A 16,534-nucleotide genomic window follows, 5' to 3' on the forward strand; every position below is an offset into this window, starting at 1 on the left:
AGCGCCGCTCCGCTTCCCGTCCCGCCGGCGGGGCCTGGGCGGCGCCTCACCCCCTCTCTGTTGCAGGTGCCGACCTGGAGGCCTCGCTGCTGAGCTTCGAGAAGCTGGACCGCGCCTCCCCGGACCTGTGGCCCGAGCAGCGTAAGTCCGGCGGGCCGGCGGCCGGCTGTCGGCTGTCGGGGGGAGGATCGCGGCCCGGCCCTTCCTCGGGCAGCTGCGCCGGCCGGGCTGGGCCCCCGGGGGACGGGTGGGGGGTCGGGGTGCCGCCGCCAGAGGCGCTCACCCCCCGCTGCCTTTCGTTCTCTCTTCCCAGTCCCTGGCGTTGCCGAGTTCGCCGCCTCCTTCAAAAGCGTGAGTGATCGCTGCTCTTGCCTGTCGCCTTTCCCCCCTTCCCGTGAGGTGGTAGATCTGCTGTTTCCTCTCGTGGGCTTTACATCTTTGTTTTGTAGAACGTATCTCAGTTATAACTTCAGTATATGCTAGCGTAATCCTTTTGCTTTAATGTCTCTCTCATGTTTGTTTGGTTGGTTTTTTTTAATACACCTTATGCAACTTGCAGTGAATGAGAATTACACCTTGCAAGAAAGAAAAGGCTTTCAACTTTAGGAAATCCTGCTTTTTCATGCTGACTTTGGCTTGTGGGTGGTAGTGTGCCTTTTTTAACTCTAAAAAGTCCAGGAAAAGCTAGAAAACAAGATTAAACATAAAAAATATCTCTACAGAGCACCTGGAACTCTCATATTTTTGCTGTCAGTGTAACTAGTTTTCAATACGAGATCAGACTTCTTTGTATAATTCTAAAAATGCACTTGTCTGAACTTTTTATTTTTTTCAAAATAGCCTATTACAAGTTCTCCTCCCAAGTGGATGGCTGAATTAGAAAATGATGATATCGATATGTTAAAGGGTGAGTATGGACATCATGAGCGGGAAGTAAGGTTGCTAAAGCAGATGGGAATTCAGTATTTACTTAAGAGGCTTAAAACACTTGTTCTTTAAATGTTCTGGAGGTGGCCCTGTGGCCTTAGATCTCTAGCTCTCACATTTGCAGAATCTCTAGCTCAGGAGTCCTTTATCTTGTTAATGATGCACATTTTTCATTAATCCAGTTACCTCCAAGAGAATATCCAGATACCAGTGGCAGGCTGATTTTTCAAAGCAAGCATGCAAGAACTAGTAGAAACAGTGTAACGTTACATGTATTTCAGTTACCTCGCCTACCAATCTCTCACTGTATAAGTGCAGTGGGTGTCTCCTGTATTTTGAGAAGTGGCATGAATTTTTTGGTGGGCCTCAGCTGATCAAACTTGGTGAGCAGCTTAGACTTGTTCATTGACTTGTTTAGAGGTGTGCTATGCATATGTCTTCACTCATAGATCCAAGATCTCTAATCAAACGGTAAGGCTGTATGAGCAAGTTACAGAAGGGCTAGCTGGCATGTAGATTTGCTGCATGTTACAGCTATTTGCAGTAAATATCCTTGAGCATGCTCTGCCTCTCATGTGAATTCCAGATAAACTGTTGCGAAGTGAAAGTGGGACAAACTAACTTCGTCTTGCTGCAAGAAATGTACTTAAACACACATTGTTAATGTATAGTAAGTCCATTCCCTTGCATGCTCTTTTGTAACTTGTTCACGCAGCAATGTGAACTTGCAAGAACTTTGAAAATATGGGGCAAGTTGCCCATTGCAGCGGTGGCAGATTACAGTATGAACCAGATCCTTGGCTGTCTTTTTCAGTAGAGAAAGCTCGTCTTTTCTCAGTATGTTGAAATCAGGGGTAGCATCAGCTTGAATTTCAAATATACTCTGTTCACTGGAAATAGATCTTGTCAGAAGTATGACTTGAAAGTGCTCTGTGAAGTAGTAAACAGGTAAACTGTCACTAGAGTGCTGTAGACAGTGTTAAAGTTCACACTTTTCTCTCTTCTTAGAGTTGGGGAGCCTCACTACAGCTAACCTGATGGAAAAAGTTCGTGGCCTGCAGAACCTGGCTTATCAGCTGGGACTGGATGAATGTAAGTGCTGTATGCAGATGTGACTGACTGCATTGCAAATCTTCTCACTAAAGTGTGCACTCGTGGTACATTTGTAGCTGAAAAGGTGCGTTGGCAGATTTGGCAAGTGTCTGACAGTCACAGCTGGTGAGCTTCCAAAACAGGATGAGAGACTGAGCTTACATCTCCCAACTTACAGCCTACCTGCATAGGGGAAACTTCTTAGCAGAAATAACAAGTGGTCATGTGTCTCACCTGGTGTTGTCTAGTGGCACATAGAGTTCTGTTCCTGACGTAATGTTGCCTTAGATAAATCAGGTCACTTGGCTTAATTTCCCCCTCAGATACTAAAGCTATTTCTCAGAATACTCATGGCAGTACTTCTGTCAAACTTCATGCACTGCTTGCACAGTGAAACTTTCACTTGGGTATAGGATTCTCCTACCACTTAGTGTTCATACTGTTTTCTGCTTCTGTAGCTGTTACTTTTTTCTACACTCAACTGTGGCAGGAGGTGATGTCAATTGAGTACTAAAGTTCACCTTCATCCCACTTACAAACAGCCAATTTTTATCAGTTTTTTGAAGAAGAAGCTGCTTTCATCATTGTATTTAGCACTCTTGTTAACAAGTTGATCCAGCTTTGAGGATTTCAAGAGTATTGTGTTTCTTTTAAATGCTACCTGTACATACTGACACATTTAAATTTTTCTGCTTAATTTTGCTCTAGTATAGACCTCAGTTGCAATTACTTTTGGGCTACACAAAACACCAAAAGTTTTAAAACTTAGAGGTCTTTCACCTTCCTTTCAATGGGTAACAAAAAGCAGTGATAGACCTTTAGAGTCTTCCTGACTGTAAACCTAGGGTATCCTAATGCTTTCTTACTAACAGATCATTAAGCCTGTTTTGACACGCTCCCTGCAAGTTTATTTTATTTTCAGTGCTAACATCTGTGAAGACTGTGTAAAGCATTTAGTGGAGTAGAAGTTAAGGTATAACAATGTAAAACCGAGTCAAATACAAAGATTGACTGATGATTCGCTTTCTCAGTTAAGCTGTAGGCTTAAATGTCAGACAGCTCTGTCCTGCTAAATGGAGTTTAAGCAGAGCCTGAGTTACATTAAAGCTAACAAGGTGGTCGTTTCCTTAGCAATATATGTTGCATGTGTTTCCATTTATTTTTACTGAGAATGAATAAATATGGAAAGAAGACAAAGTGAGCAAACAATGAAATATCTGAGGTCCAACTGTTATAACCTTTAGTCTATAGTAACTGAAATCTTGAATTTTCAAGCTTTATGAAAGCTCTCCATGTTTGTAAGTTCTGGTCACTGAATTCTGTTTTCCTTTAGGCTATAATACATTGAATGCTTTGTGTGTCATAATATACATTTATCTTAGGAAAATTTTCACAGAAAAATAGATGCGGAGTTTGAACAGAGCTTCTCAGGACTGTTTTTCCAAATACTGTCTTTAAGTTCTTTTCTCTTACGGACTTAGATAAGTGAGAGAACAAGAAGAAAAATCCAAAAGATCTGTTCATTAAAGTTAAGGGACTTGTGGTTTTGGTCCAGAGGTATTGGATTTGATTAGATCTTTGTTTATTGAAATTTAATAGTCCCCTTTTGACTTGACTGTTAATTGAAACTGGCTATCAAAAACGGGATTAAACCTGCTGCTGACCAGTCTCCTCTAGATGGCAGCATGAGGCTTCCCATAGAACTCTTGCTGCTTTTTCCTAAAACCACTGTTTCAGTCATGATTTGAATTCCTTCCCAAGATTGTTTTTTGTGACATATTTCCTGTTCTGAATGTGCACTTTTTTTTTTACAGTATTTTCAAACGTTTTATCTGTGTTGAGCATGAGAAACAATTCTCTTCATTGTGCTAGCAACTTACTTTTCCAACTCTTTTCTTCTACAACCCATCTCAAATCCTTTATATTTTCAAAGACTTCTGTTTTCATCCAAGTTATTGATAAAATGCGGTGCAGGACCAGAGTGATTCCTGCAGCACTCCATGACAAATGTATCTATTGAGTGACTTTGTAATTATGTTGTGAGGTTTGTTATTGAACCAGTTCACAGCATGCTTCATATTAATTTTGCATTAGAATTCATTAGGCAAAGTGACATGTGGGACTGGGTACCTTTTCAAAAGTTTATTCATCAAGGTACTATTGCAACACTAAAACTGAAATCTGAGCAATTGATTTGACATGATGTAGTTTGATAAATTAATAATTACTGAATTACATGCCTTGTTTCTTAAATTCATAGAACTGTCTTACTATTTTGTCTATATAAGCAGGCTTTCTTGACAAATTTGGAACAAATATATTGAATGCTTTGTCCATCTTTGCTGCTTTCATCCAGGAACAGTTGAATGCTATTATCTGGATTCCACAGTCGTCTTATATATAATTCCTGCTGTCCCTTACTTTTTGGCCATGGATTTCTCAGTTCCTCTTTTGGTTGCTTGCTTCTCACAGATTTCTGTTCTTTACAACTTAACTTTCTCCCTTCTTTTTCCCCTAGGGTTACCTGTACTTTCTGTAACCCTGGCTATTTTGTTGAATGCCCCATGGCTTCTGTGAATCAAATTAAATTGCTAATATGTAACTTAAGTTTTCTTTCCAGCTTGTGTGACATCTGGTTTGATTTACAGTTAGTTGTCCTCCACTTTTAAAAGTAGCCAGTTTTACAGGCACTGCTATTTCACTGGTCTGCGCTTGAAGTTGCGTATTCTTATGTGATTTAAATTATGTCTTAATTAGTACAGAGTTTTGTGACAGTTTTTCTTTATCAGACGAAACTGGATAGAATTGCCCTGCTTGGATTGTAACAGTAAGTTCAAGAAACGGTCAACTAGAAACTTCAGAGGTGACTTTTACTGTTAGAGGTCTGAGATACAGTGAATGTCATTCAGGCTGGAATAATGCCAACAGAGCTTCCTCTGGTGTTTTATATGGGCATCTGAGGAGTCAGGCTTCTTACCTTCTGTTATGATTTCTGTGCAGTATAGCATGTACCTGTTTAGACTGCAGTGGCTTTATTGGTAATGCATCAGTCTCTGAGTGTGTGGGATGATAATGTCAAAGGAGACCGTTGACAACTGAAATGGTTAATGCTATTTTTGATAATGCCAGTTCCCTCCTCCTTGTCTGAGAGTTCAGTTACTTCTTTCTGAATAAGGTAACTGTTGATCTGTCCAGCCACGTATCCGATTATTCTAGCTTCAGTAGTACCTAATACATTTAGTTCCTACTCAAACAAGATAAGTTGCTTATTTGTGGTGGTGTTTTACCTGTGTAGTTTAAAAAGACTTCTGTTTGGCAGATATTTTGCAACTTTGTCATAGTTATTTTATTAACCAAATGGATAAGCAAGCACCTTGCTTTTTTAAAAATATATTTCTGACTGCTGGCTGCATGATCTCCTGTACTTTCATTTCCCTTGTACTAAGATGCAGGCCATTAAATTGCCAATATGTTATCTTCCATAAATCAGAATTTCTTATTTGCACCATTTAATTTGCTGATGACTTACGCTGAAGATCTTTCTTGTGGATCAGAAAGGATCTCCAAGGTGATCATGCGGAATCTGTTTTTCAGCTCTCCTCCTAACATGCTAGGAGGTGGATTCTTGCTCGCTCATGTCTGTTCCTTGCCGAATATTCTTCCATTCCTTAGCACAGAATTAATCTAAAGGATAGCCTTCCTTGAATGAAGCAGGATTTTTGTAGCATGAGCCAATGATTTTTTTTTTTTTTATTTTTACTCTCCTCTTAAAGGGTAGGCTATCCTTAGGTCTCTGGTTTGCGTATTTATTCTTTGCTACAAGGTGGTTCTGGAGTTCTCCAGCAGCTTCCAGGCTCAGGGCCTGGTATCAATAATAATAAAATCTTTTAAAAATAAATTATTTTTCAACACCTCTTCTGAGGTCTCAGCTTGTGTTTTCTTGCCTCCTTTTTAAGCTATGTAAAATTCTACCTCATCCTCTTGCTTGTTACTGCTTTTCTCTTTTTGCTTTGCTTCTCTCATTATAGCTTCTATTTTCCTTCTGTTAAAGAGTTACTTTATTGGTTAGAATACATCAAAACCATTTTTAGTATTAAAAATTAAAAATGTGGATTTTGCTGTCCCTGTTAACGTGGGTCTTGTGAGGGTGGGAGGAGGAACAGGGCTCAACAAATACACCTACTTTTAATTGTTCATATAGTTAGGGTGACTTTGGGAGGCATAGTATCACTGCTGAATGTGAGCTGCAGCCAGTCAGTGAGTATCATCTCTGCTGTTGGCAGAAGTCTGGGGGGGAGGGGGAAAAGCTATAGTCATATTGCCTTGTTATGGGCTTTTTTCCCTCCTGTGTACCTCCAGCTTTGCTTGGAGCAGGGCAGTGAGCACCGCAGAATGAGGAGACCCCAGCTGATGTGGCAAGCAAGAGGGAGGTAGTTCTTCTCTGGGAACCCAGTCACAGATCCTGACTCAATGTTTGTGGCCCACAAAGCAGCAAGTTTCAAAACAGTTTGTGTAAATAACTGCAAATTTAGATACCCAGCTCTGTTTTTTCACTGTATGACCCATTAGAGCTTTCAGAGCAACTGAGTCAACGTTGGCTTTAGGAGGTTTTTGAAGTCTTGGTTTCATGAGCTAGCAGCTCTGGGAAGTGCATACATTGCTAGTAAACAAATTTGGTGTTAAGAGAATTTTATTATTCTTGATTGCAGTTATTTTTAAAGATCTGCCCTGTCATGCTCTTGAATATACATATACAGAGAGTTGTATCTAAGAACTACATACACAGAGAAAAATGTTTTTCTTAAAAAAAAAAAAAAAAATTTTTTTAAAAGTAAAAAATGTTATTCTTTCCAAACTTCAGAACAAACCTATGTGTAAAAGGAACAGGTAGAATGGGGAAGCAGGAAAAGCACCATGTCACTGAAGGATTGTGGTTGTCCAGGGACTTTCTGAAGGTGCTGCTATTGCTTCCCTGTGAATCTCTGGTACTTTTCAGATAACACCTGCTATACTGGTTCAGAATTCCTAAAATGTATATGTGTGTGTGTGTGTGTGTATATATATATATATACACACCTGGTATCACAGCCATGTTTATAAAATCTCACTGATGCCAGAGAGAATATCTGGCTGCTATGCTATAACAATATAGCTTCGGTGATATTGCTACTGCCAGATTTCCTGAAAAGCCTATTCTTTTTAAGCCCTAATATATTTGTGGAGGTAATGGTGCTTTTGTGCAGTATCTGCCTTAAATATTAGAAAATGTGGGATGTGAATACCATTTATAATTTCCCTGTCAGTGATTTTTGCTAGTCTGCTCTCTTACGTTAGATTAAATTTTTATTTGGAGTTGAAGCTGTTGTGTGCTTTTCCTCCTGTAAAATTAGGAATGTAAGAATGACTGTATTATCCAATGTCAAATCTTCACATTCTTTCAAGAGCAATGAGGCAGTTACTGAACCTGCTCAACCAAGTCACCCTATTTATAGTCCCCCATGGTTTTGTGTGCTCTGGCTTTCACTGGACTCTAGCAACTTTGCTCCTGTTTTCTTTGTAATGCTGATTTATTTTCCATATATGTTCAAGCAAATTAAATACCAAGTGTACAGTGGAAGAGCTATTTAATGCTAGCTATCAAGGACCCAAGAATTAGACCTGAATGATCTGGGAGATGTCAGGTGAACAGCAAAAAGTTGGCCATCTTGTAGCGTCACAGACTGATAAAGGAAAAGTTGGCCACAGTTTAGTCAGTCAGTGATAGTTTTCCTTAATATGAAGAATGAGTAAATGACTAGGAGTTTTTAGGCTGGAGAGAGACAACTGTTGCAGTATGTGAAAAAGATCTGTAAAACTGATTAATGCAGAGAAAGTGTGAATAGGGAGTGACTCTTCACTGCTTCTCATAGTGTGGGAGCCAGAGAGAATAGAATAGCATGTCAGGACAGACACGACGAGATACTTGCACTGCGCATTAAAGTCAGAACTCATCGCTGCTGGAAGTTGTGGGCACAGAGTTTATCTTGCTCAATAAATGAGACAAATTATTGGAAGGTAAATCCATCAAGGGTGTCTGACCACAGAGAAGTCACCAGCGGCGTGGAAATCTTGGAGATGCAGAAAGCTGGGAGAGATTACTAGACAGGTACAGCTATGTGCTTCCCTGTTCTTACATTCTTCTATAGTTGTTGGCCATCAGCACGTCAGAGTCAGGGTAGTGGGTTGGAAGGACCTTTTGTTTGATGGTCGGGGTTTTTTGTTTACTTATTTATTGTAGTAATAGGCGAGACTGCATGGTAGTTAAGCAACCACTACCAGAAATCACTGAGGTGTCCCTGTAATGGACAGACCCTTCCAGAGACAGCAAGAGACGGATGGGCACATGAATGAGGAACAGCTACTTTGCTCCCGAGTTAAGCTGTCCTTGGTTGTGAATTGTAGTCCTCTGCAGCCTCAGCAGCCTCTGAAATTTCTGGAAAATCATAAAGGAGTCCTTCTGAACTCCAAGCTATTTACAGATAGCCACTCTTTCTCAGATTGGTAGTCTTCGCTTTTTCATTTCTCTCAGATAAATGCTGTTTGTCGTGATCTCTTGCCTGCAAGTTCAGCTTTTTTGTAGGTTTGGAGGGGTAGAGCAGTTCCATCATTTTCCTTCAGCAGGATTTAACTGTAGCATATTTTGAAACATATATACTTAGTTCTGCCTGTGATCCTTGCAGGCTACTCTTGACATGGATAGTTTCAAAGCTAGGATAGCTCTTCCCTACATGGTTGAATGAAAATTCACTCATTAAGTTGTTTTTTTTGTTGGTTTGGGGGGGGGGGGCATTAATTTTTCTTTTCCTTTCTTGATGCTGATTGTAGGTAGGATATGTTTAAATCAAAGGCTCCATCTTTGATGGACTGAACTTGTATTATCTATTAAAATGAAAAACAGGGCATGACAGTTATTAAACTTCTTCATGTAAGTTGTTGAATTAGGATCAAAGTAAGGAAAGGAGGGAGGACAATGTATCATCTTACTGAAACATCTCTTTCACTGTCTGTAACGGATTGTCTTTTCTAGGAGTGTCTACATGTAATACTGACATGCACCCTTTAGACCCTATGCAAAACACCTTGCCTTTGTACCCAAACAGGCTTGTATGAATGATGTAATTGATCAGATAAAAATATTTCCTGACCATAACCACCTTTTCTTTAGTCCTGAGGCAATCAACACAGAGTCTTTTTAAGCTCAGAAGCCTTACTCTACGTTTGTGAACATGCCCCCATTTCCTGCAGTACAGTTGGTTAGTGCCTTTTCTAGTTGCCTAGTGCCTTTTCTGGTCTGTATGTACACTTGTTTGTAACAAAATGTTTCAGATTCTTACATTTGTAGGGAATCAACATATCAACAGGTATGTGTAAGTAAAGAGTGTTTTAATATTCAGGGTCTCAGTGGGGTGTCTGTCTTATGGCATCTTCTGAAATCTCTTGTTGGTCCATTTTAGTAAAAGCTGTATGTCCACTCTCTGCAGTCGGGGAAGTTGCATGAAAAAGTGAATTGGATTGTTATAGTTTCCTGTTAGCCAAAATGAGGTTTTGGAATCTATGTAGAAGGGCAGACTCTTCCCTGAACATGAACTCTTTCCTTATTTCCTTGGAGAAATAGGCTGCCTAAAGTGTGGTAGAGCTGGAGAAGAGAACTGACTTCTGGAGAAGGAAGAAGAAAATAAAGTGAAAGAGGATCACATGATGTGGATCCAAATCTAGATCCCACAGCAGGAGTCTCAGTGCCAGTTATTAAAAAGACAAAGCAATGTTCTTAGCATCTAGACTGCTGACAAAAGAGTAAGGAGGATGCTCACTTTGTTAAAAACTGGTACCTCCAGAAGTATAGTCCTTCTAGCACTAGTGTGTCTGTATTAATCTGAAACAAGAAAGAAGAAAATATATTTTGGAACTGCCTACATTGTTCTAAATATGTTGGACTTGGAAGAGAACATTGTATGCCAAGTCTAGTGCTCATTGTGTCCTTAAACTTCAAATGTACAGTTATTTACTTTTGCAAGGTGAGCTGTCCTGCATACCAGGAAGCAGTTTGAGGGGCGTGTACTTTGGTTATTTGTGCTCTGCTTAGGATTTTCTTTGTAGCAACTGTTTTTTTCTTGGTTATTTCCTACATTCCCTGCGTTGCTGAATGAATCTTCATCGTGTTTCAGTTTTGCCTGAAAGCATATTTCTCCCTCATTTTGTTATTTAGTACTGTGTTTGGCAAGGACTTTATGTGAAATAGTATACTTCATGTGCTGCAGAGCTTGAAGGCAAAGTTTTATAGCTGGACAACAAAATTATGCTCTTTGGACACTGGATTTCTGTAATATGCAGTTAGCTTAAGGATTTACTTAGCAGAGTTAGTAGACTTCTCCCAGAAAGTGTCTCACATTTTGGATGGTTCATTTGTGGGTTAGGAGATGATCATAGAGTTTTTCAGGAACTACACAATCAGTTTAAATGGTTATTTTTGTTTTGTTTAGTAGGAAAACATATGGGGGCTGTTTTCAGTTTACATTCATAGTAATTCTTAGTCCTTATTTGATTGTTTCAGAGGGGTGAAAAGAACGTGTACGTTGTCCGTTAAGGTGTTTATATGGCCCTGTAGTGAGGAGGGTGTTGGTCTCTTCTGTCAGGTGTCTGGAGATAGGACAAGAGGAAATGGCCTCAAGTTGAGGCAAGGGAGATTTAGGTTAGATATTAGGAAAAATTTTTTTACTGAGAGGGTTGTCAAACATTGGAATGGGCTGCCCAGGGAAGTGGTTGAGTCACCATCCCTGGAGGTATTCAAAAAGCGAGTGGATAGGGTACTCCAGGGCATGGTTTAGGGGGCATGGTTAATGGTTGGACTTGATGATCTTGAAGGTCTTTTCCAACCGAAATGATTCTATGATTCTATGTCCTATGATTTCCATGTGAAACCTTGGCCCTTCTCCCAATTCTCTTTATAACCTCCTCCCACACTGTAGATCTGCTGCTTCATTTTAATGCACAGTGCTATGGTTAAGAGATACTCTGCATCTGCAGAGGGACAAGGAAATCGCCTTTCCTTATACTGCTCACTGGCTTATTTACAGGCAGGATTCTTCCGGGACAGCTCCTGTTGGAAGAGCATGACATCAGAATGCTGGCTTGAAATTGCCATTCATATGTGATCTGTGAATTGGCTAATTTTGACATGTAGGTAGTTAAGAAATGTTTACAGTCAGAGGAGTCATGACCTCAACTTTTCATCATCTCCATTGGCTTGTGCCCCAGTTTGGAAGTGAAGAAGGGATAGGAAGTTTTAATTGTACCTGTGTGATTTATCCTCAGTCAGCTCTTTAATTTCTTCTGGCTGTCTGAGGTTTCCGACACGCTGTAAATTTCTCCAACTTTTTCATTATCTGCAATTTCTTTATGACTCATGAATCGGAGTGGAGAGAGAGTGTGGATTTACAGCAGAGATAAACATGTCCATAAAGTCTGTATCTGTGTCAGTAATTGTACTGCTGTCAGTGACTGTCCTGTTTTACAGGTCTCTCTTGGGAGACGAACACGCTTTGCTACCAGTGTCAGAGAAGTGTTCACTTTGATTTGCATTAACTTGCCAGGAGATTAGGTTGCGATGGTGAGGATGGAAATTAAGTCTGGACCTTGGCTGCTATTGTTTTTTTTAAATAAGTGGGTGTGTGGTTGAGTTGCCCTCTGTGTGCAGAAAAAAAAAAAGCAGGTCCAGACTGTTCTTAAATACAAAATCAGAGAGATACAGTCTACTGATGATATCAAATGTGATACTACCCATATGCATAAATTGTGCATTCTTACCATAAAACAAATGCTGTATCCAGGTAACTGTCATATGTGGAAAAAATACTGCATGGATCCTTAGGGTGTTCTCTGTCTGCTGGTGAAGTAGAATAAATATTTCTCTAAGCTTCAAGAAATTTCTGCATCTTTGCCTTCTTCCCCCTCCCTCATTCTGAGGGGAAAATGCTACTGTGGATTTCGATGGCAAGTACTAATACAGCATCCTAGACTCCAGGCATTCATGACTCTGCTTGCTGCAGAAGGAGGTGTATACTGTTGGAGTTTGAGAAAAGGGGAAAAAAATCTCTAAAACTCTCCTAAATGTGTCAGAGGTTCAAAATTCTGCAATTTCTCTTTGCCTGTTGTTGACATTTGTGTACATGGAATCTCCTTTTTGTTAGATTATATAGTTTGGGTTGGATTGTTTTTGTCTGTGACTTGCTCATTTTTTGTCACAGTAAGAAGATAATTATTTTCTCACAGAATTATTTTTCAATATTGAAAGTGACTGTAAAAACCCAAACTTACATTATGTCAAGTATGCGTTGAGACCCCAAAATGCAGCTGATTGAATTTTTCTGAGTCTGCTGGCCACCTTTTACGTGAGGGAGATTATCATAAACAATGTAAACTCTGTGTTTGCATAGATAGCTTTTAAATGTGCATAGATGTAGGACTGTTAGAAATGCTAAGATGACATCTGCCATTGCATGGTTGTTAATTCTGGAGCCTGATATTGGAAATACAAAGGGGAGCTTTTCAAGTGTTAGACAGTGTCCATATAGCTCTGGTAACTTCCTTTCCAAAGTTACGTATAAGGACCACATGCTATGGGGCCCAATAGCTAGCAGATAACTGTGCTCTTAAAACTGCTGTTGATCTTAATGAGTGATGCTCAATGCAACAGCAACATTCTAAATAAAAGCTGAGTTACTATGAGATGGTTTTTACCTGATATTTATTGAAATGTCTGTCTTTTCCTTTCCTCTCATCCTCCTTCTCTCCCTATCTACATCACCGTACCTAGCTTGTGGATCTGATCTTGTTAAAACAAAGGTCACCTCTGAAAGGTACTTCAACCAGGACATATTACTTGCTTTATTAAAACAAAACCCAAACAAAAAAACCCAAACCAAAACAACAAAAAAACCCCACAAAACATTTGTGTTATACCCTGATATTCCTTGCTGAAAATGTCCCTTCTAAAGATCCCCTTCGGCTCCTGTAGTTTGTTCGATAGTAGGAAGAAATGCTACAATAGTTTGATCCTTTCTGGAAAGACTTGTTGAGTTTGTGTTGATAGAGTGAATGTTGATCTAGGTACTTCCTGTGGTTAAGGGAAGGGAGCCTTTTCAGTGTTAGTGGGGAAGAAGAGGAAGAGATCTGATTAATCTGGAGACTAACTGGCCAAACTTCTTTGAAGACTGTGAAATCATTCATCTGGTCCATCACCATTAGCTTTTGCAGGATTTTTGGTATGCTACTCAAAGCAGTAATTTGTGCTTTGTGAGGACATCTGGAATATTAGCATAGGTCGGTCAAGCAGTGGAACATGTTGTGCAACCACTAGGATGTTTGTGCAGTCTCTGTTCTTGCAAGTTTTCCAGAGCTGACTGAATAAAGCCTTAAGCAACATGATCTGACCCCATAATTGACCCTACTTTGAGTAGGAGACCTCCTGAGCCCTTGTAACCCAGATCATCCAGTGATTCGATGATTCTGTGATCTAAGATCCTTTCTAGAAGTAAGTTAATTCAAAGCCTGCATTCCCCAATCTCAGCTGAACACAGCACCAAACAGTTGGTTCAGCTTATGAGCTTTGAGCAGGAGATCTCAGGTGCAACTCCATGGTCTGCCTCCATGTGAGCAGCCTGATTAGGAACAAGAAACCCAAGGGTTCTTGTATCCCAGTGATGGCTTTCATGCTTTTGGGGGATGATGAATGGACTTCCAAATACTTCCATCCACAGAGCTGATTATGAGTCTATGCAACTTGGGCTGGGGAACCTGCTTTTCTGCATAGGGAGATACAGTCCATTCAGTATCATTCTTTAAGCAGAGGAAGAGAATGGTCCTCAACATACACAGAGGTCCTTCTCTGTCTCGGCTGAAATGAACAGTGAAACCACCATCATCTGTCTAGACAAGTAGAGGGTCAATGGGGCTTGACTGAAGAGCTTTTAGCCACAGAAGTAAAGGAATGGGCTGTCACATTAAAGCATTTCTGCCTGCCACATGCTTGGCACAGAAAGAAACATGACTACAAACAAAATGTTCTTACATTATACTGTCAGAAGCCTATTTTTTGCTACTCTTATTCTGACAGGATAACTTGTAGACTACTGTCAGTGGAGGAATTGAGGATGGGGAAAAGTTTGATCAAGCATAAGGTTATGTGCATTTTTCCATTACAGTTTAAAAAAGCAAAAATGCCAAACAAGTATCAGGAGATGCTCTGGCAGGGACTCTCAAAGCTTTGCAACTGGTCTGTATTTATTATTTTAAATTCTTTTGCTGTCTATATATACCTTTATCAAATTAAAACTTTTCTACTTCGTCTGTGTTAATAGAACATTTTCTCTGTGTTTACAAATATTGGAAAGATTATCCCTGTATCACCTCTGTCTGTAATGTTTTCCTGTAAATTTTGGCTTCTGGCAGGAGCAAAGAGAGAATTTTCTTCCGCAGTATGGGTAGCTGGACCTATTTGCAGAGCAGCAGCTGATACTAGTGAAAATCGCACTAGAGTGTGACTTTGGAGACCTTGGTTCAGTTTCTGGCACTACTACTGTTCTGCTTGGTTGGTTTATTTGCCTTCTCACATGTCCCTATTTCCCCAACTGTAAGGTGGAGTTCATGTTAACTTTCTTTTGCAAGACATTGGAAAAATCACAGGTTTTAAAAAATGACATATAAAACCCTTATCGTTAAGTATCCTATCCTGTATGCTGCTTGTTGTTGTCCCCTGCTTGCTGCTATTATATGCCACAGGAAGGCATCATTAGAGTATTGTGTATGTTGTCAGTAGAAGTAAAATGAGAATGTGATGAAACAAATCTCAGTATCAAGTGCTCTTCAGCCTGGGACCCAAGCAAGGTAACCAAGAAAAGCAAGACTATTCTCAGCTGTTTACAGACCTTATGTATAAAAATATTTCTATTTGCAAGCAGCGTAAAGGTTAAAAATAATTAGTGTGTATCCATACTAATACCAGGGATTATTTACCTGTTTGGTAGCACATCTGCCCCGCTAGCTTAGACGCAGCGGAGTTACTCAGTATATAAGGATCAGTCTCACTGTTTCATTCAGCCAGCATTTGTGCTTTGAGAAAGGAAATACAGTATATTCATCAAATAGACTGAACGTATGTTGGTGGGGTATTGCTATATTCCTTTTCAGTTTTCTCTATTTTGGGTCAGGTGATAATGCATACAAGGCTATGTGAAAAATCTCCTAGCATTTTGTCACTTTATTGAGTGGTTTCAGTTGTTTGGAGCTTGAAGTCTTCTGTAAGATCAATAACGGACTTGCCACCTTACCTCTTGCATCTCCAGTAAAGGCAGCTCTGAACATCCAGTCTGTGTAATGTTGCTAGACCAAGTCTGATAGTATCTGTCTTTTATTGCCTCATTAACTTGTGAGCATTAGAACAAGATAAAAATGCCCTAAAGCCTCTTATCTGATGATTGTTGTAACCTTCTGAGTGCCATTAGTTTAAGTTTGCAATCAAATGCTTCCCCTGAGTATAAGGAGCACTGATTAAACCTGAAGTGTCCCCAGAGGCTTTTACAGCTGTCATGGGGGCGGTGGCTGCCCCTCTCCAAAAGGAAAAGGGGGGCTGGAGGTCCCGGTGGGGCGGCCACTCTGCAGACCTCCACGTGGCTGCCCCAGCTGTTCCGCTTTGCCTAATGAATTGTTTTACAAGGAGAGGCTGGATATTGTCATCACAAGCTGCCTTCCCCGGGGACAGAAGCCAGCCTGATAATGACTAATGTTAGTGATAGTAATTGAAGTGTGATGGCTCTCCAGAGACTTGTACAGGAGTAGAGCTGTCAGGCACTTGTGGCTGGTACAGTCCCATGAATACCTCAGAAATGCTTTTTAATTGCTTGACTTTCATAACTAGTTCCCATATATCTCCTGCAGAAATATACATTTTATGGGGGGAGGGAAAAGAAGCTGAGGACTCTGCTATGACCCTCAGTTTACACGTGTGGTTTACTGCCCTGATGTGTTTCTAATGAGGATGGCTGTGTGTTCTTGCTCCCCTCTGGTCTTGGTGTGGATCTGCTCAGTGTCTCTGCACAGGCACGTACAACTGATTTCACCCGAACACACCTTTTATGTCTAAGCCCTGTCTTCTGTGATACCAATCCTTGATGCATGGAGATTGTACTTGATTATAAAAGAAGGCAATAACTTTTATTTCAGAATATCAAAGGATCACTGGTATTAATAGCATGGAAGTAATGATAACTATTTGCATTTTGTTAGGCATTGAAAACTGGATGTAAGCTAGAATAAAAATCTTGTAAAAATGTAACATATCCATGTGTCTCAACAGGACTGGAGTTTAAGGCTGTGAGGTTTTGGGGATTTAGGACAGAGAAGTGACCAGTCTATATAAAAGAGTGATTTTTTTTTTTTTCTGGAGATTTTCTCCTTTAGAAATGCATTGTTGAATATAGCT

General features: G+C 40.1%; 1 protein-coding gene across 3 annotated transcripts in view; it reads left to right on the forward strand.

Annotated features, from left to right (window-relative positions):
* LIN52 (lin-52 DREAM MuvB core complex component) overlaps window positions 1-16,534 on the forward strand; it is a 73,362-nt gene that overhangs the window by 140 nt on the left and 56,688 nt on the right. For all 3 annotated transcript variants that reach the window (XM_052782716.1, XM_052782715.1, XM_052782714.1), the window contains exons 2-5: window positions 67-141; window positions 314-351; window positions 841-907; window positions 1,936-2,019. In XM_052782716.1, the coding sequence (XP_052638676.1) occupies window positions 67-141; window positions 314-351; window positions 841-907; window positions 1,936-2,019 (264 nt within the window). The remainder of the gene's footprint in view (window positions 1-66; window positions 142-313; window positions 352-840; window positions 908-1,935; window positions 2,020-16,534) is intronic.

Source organism: Harpia harpyja, chromosome 3 (assembly GCF_026419915.1).
Source record: "Harpia harpyja isolate bHarHar1 chromosome 3, bHarHar1 primary haplotype, whole genome shotgun sequence".
NCBI lineage: Eukaryota > Metazoa > Chordata > Aves > Accipitriformes > Accipitridae > Harpia > Harpia harpyja.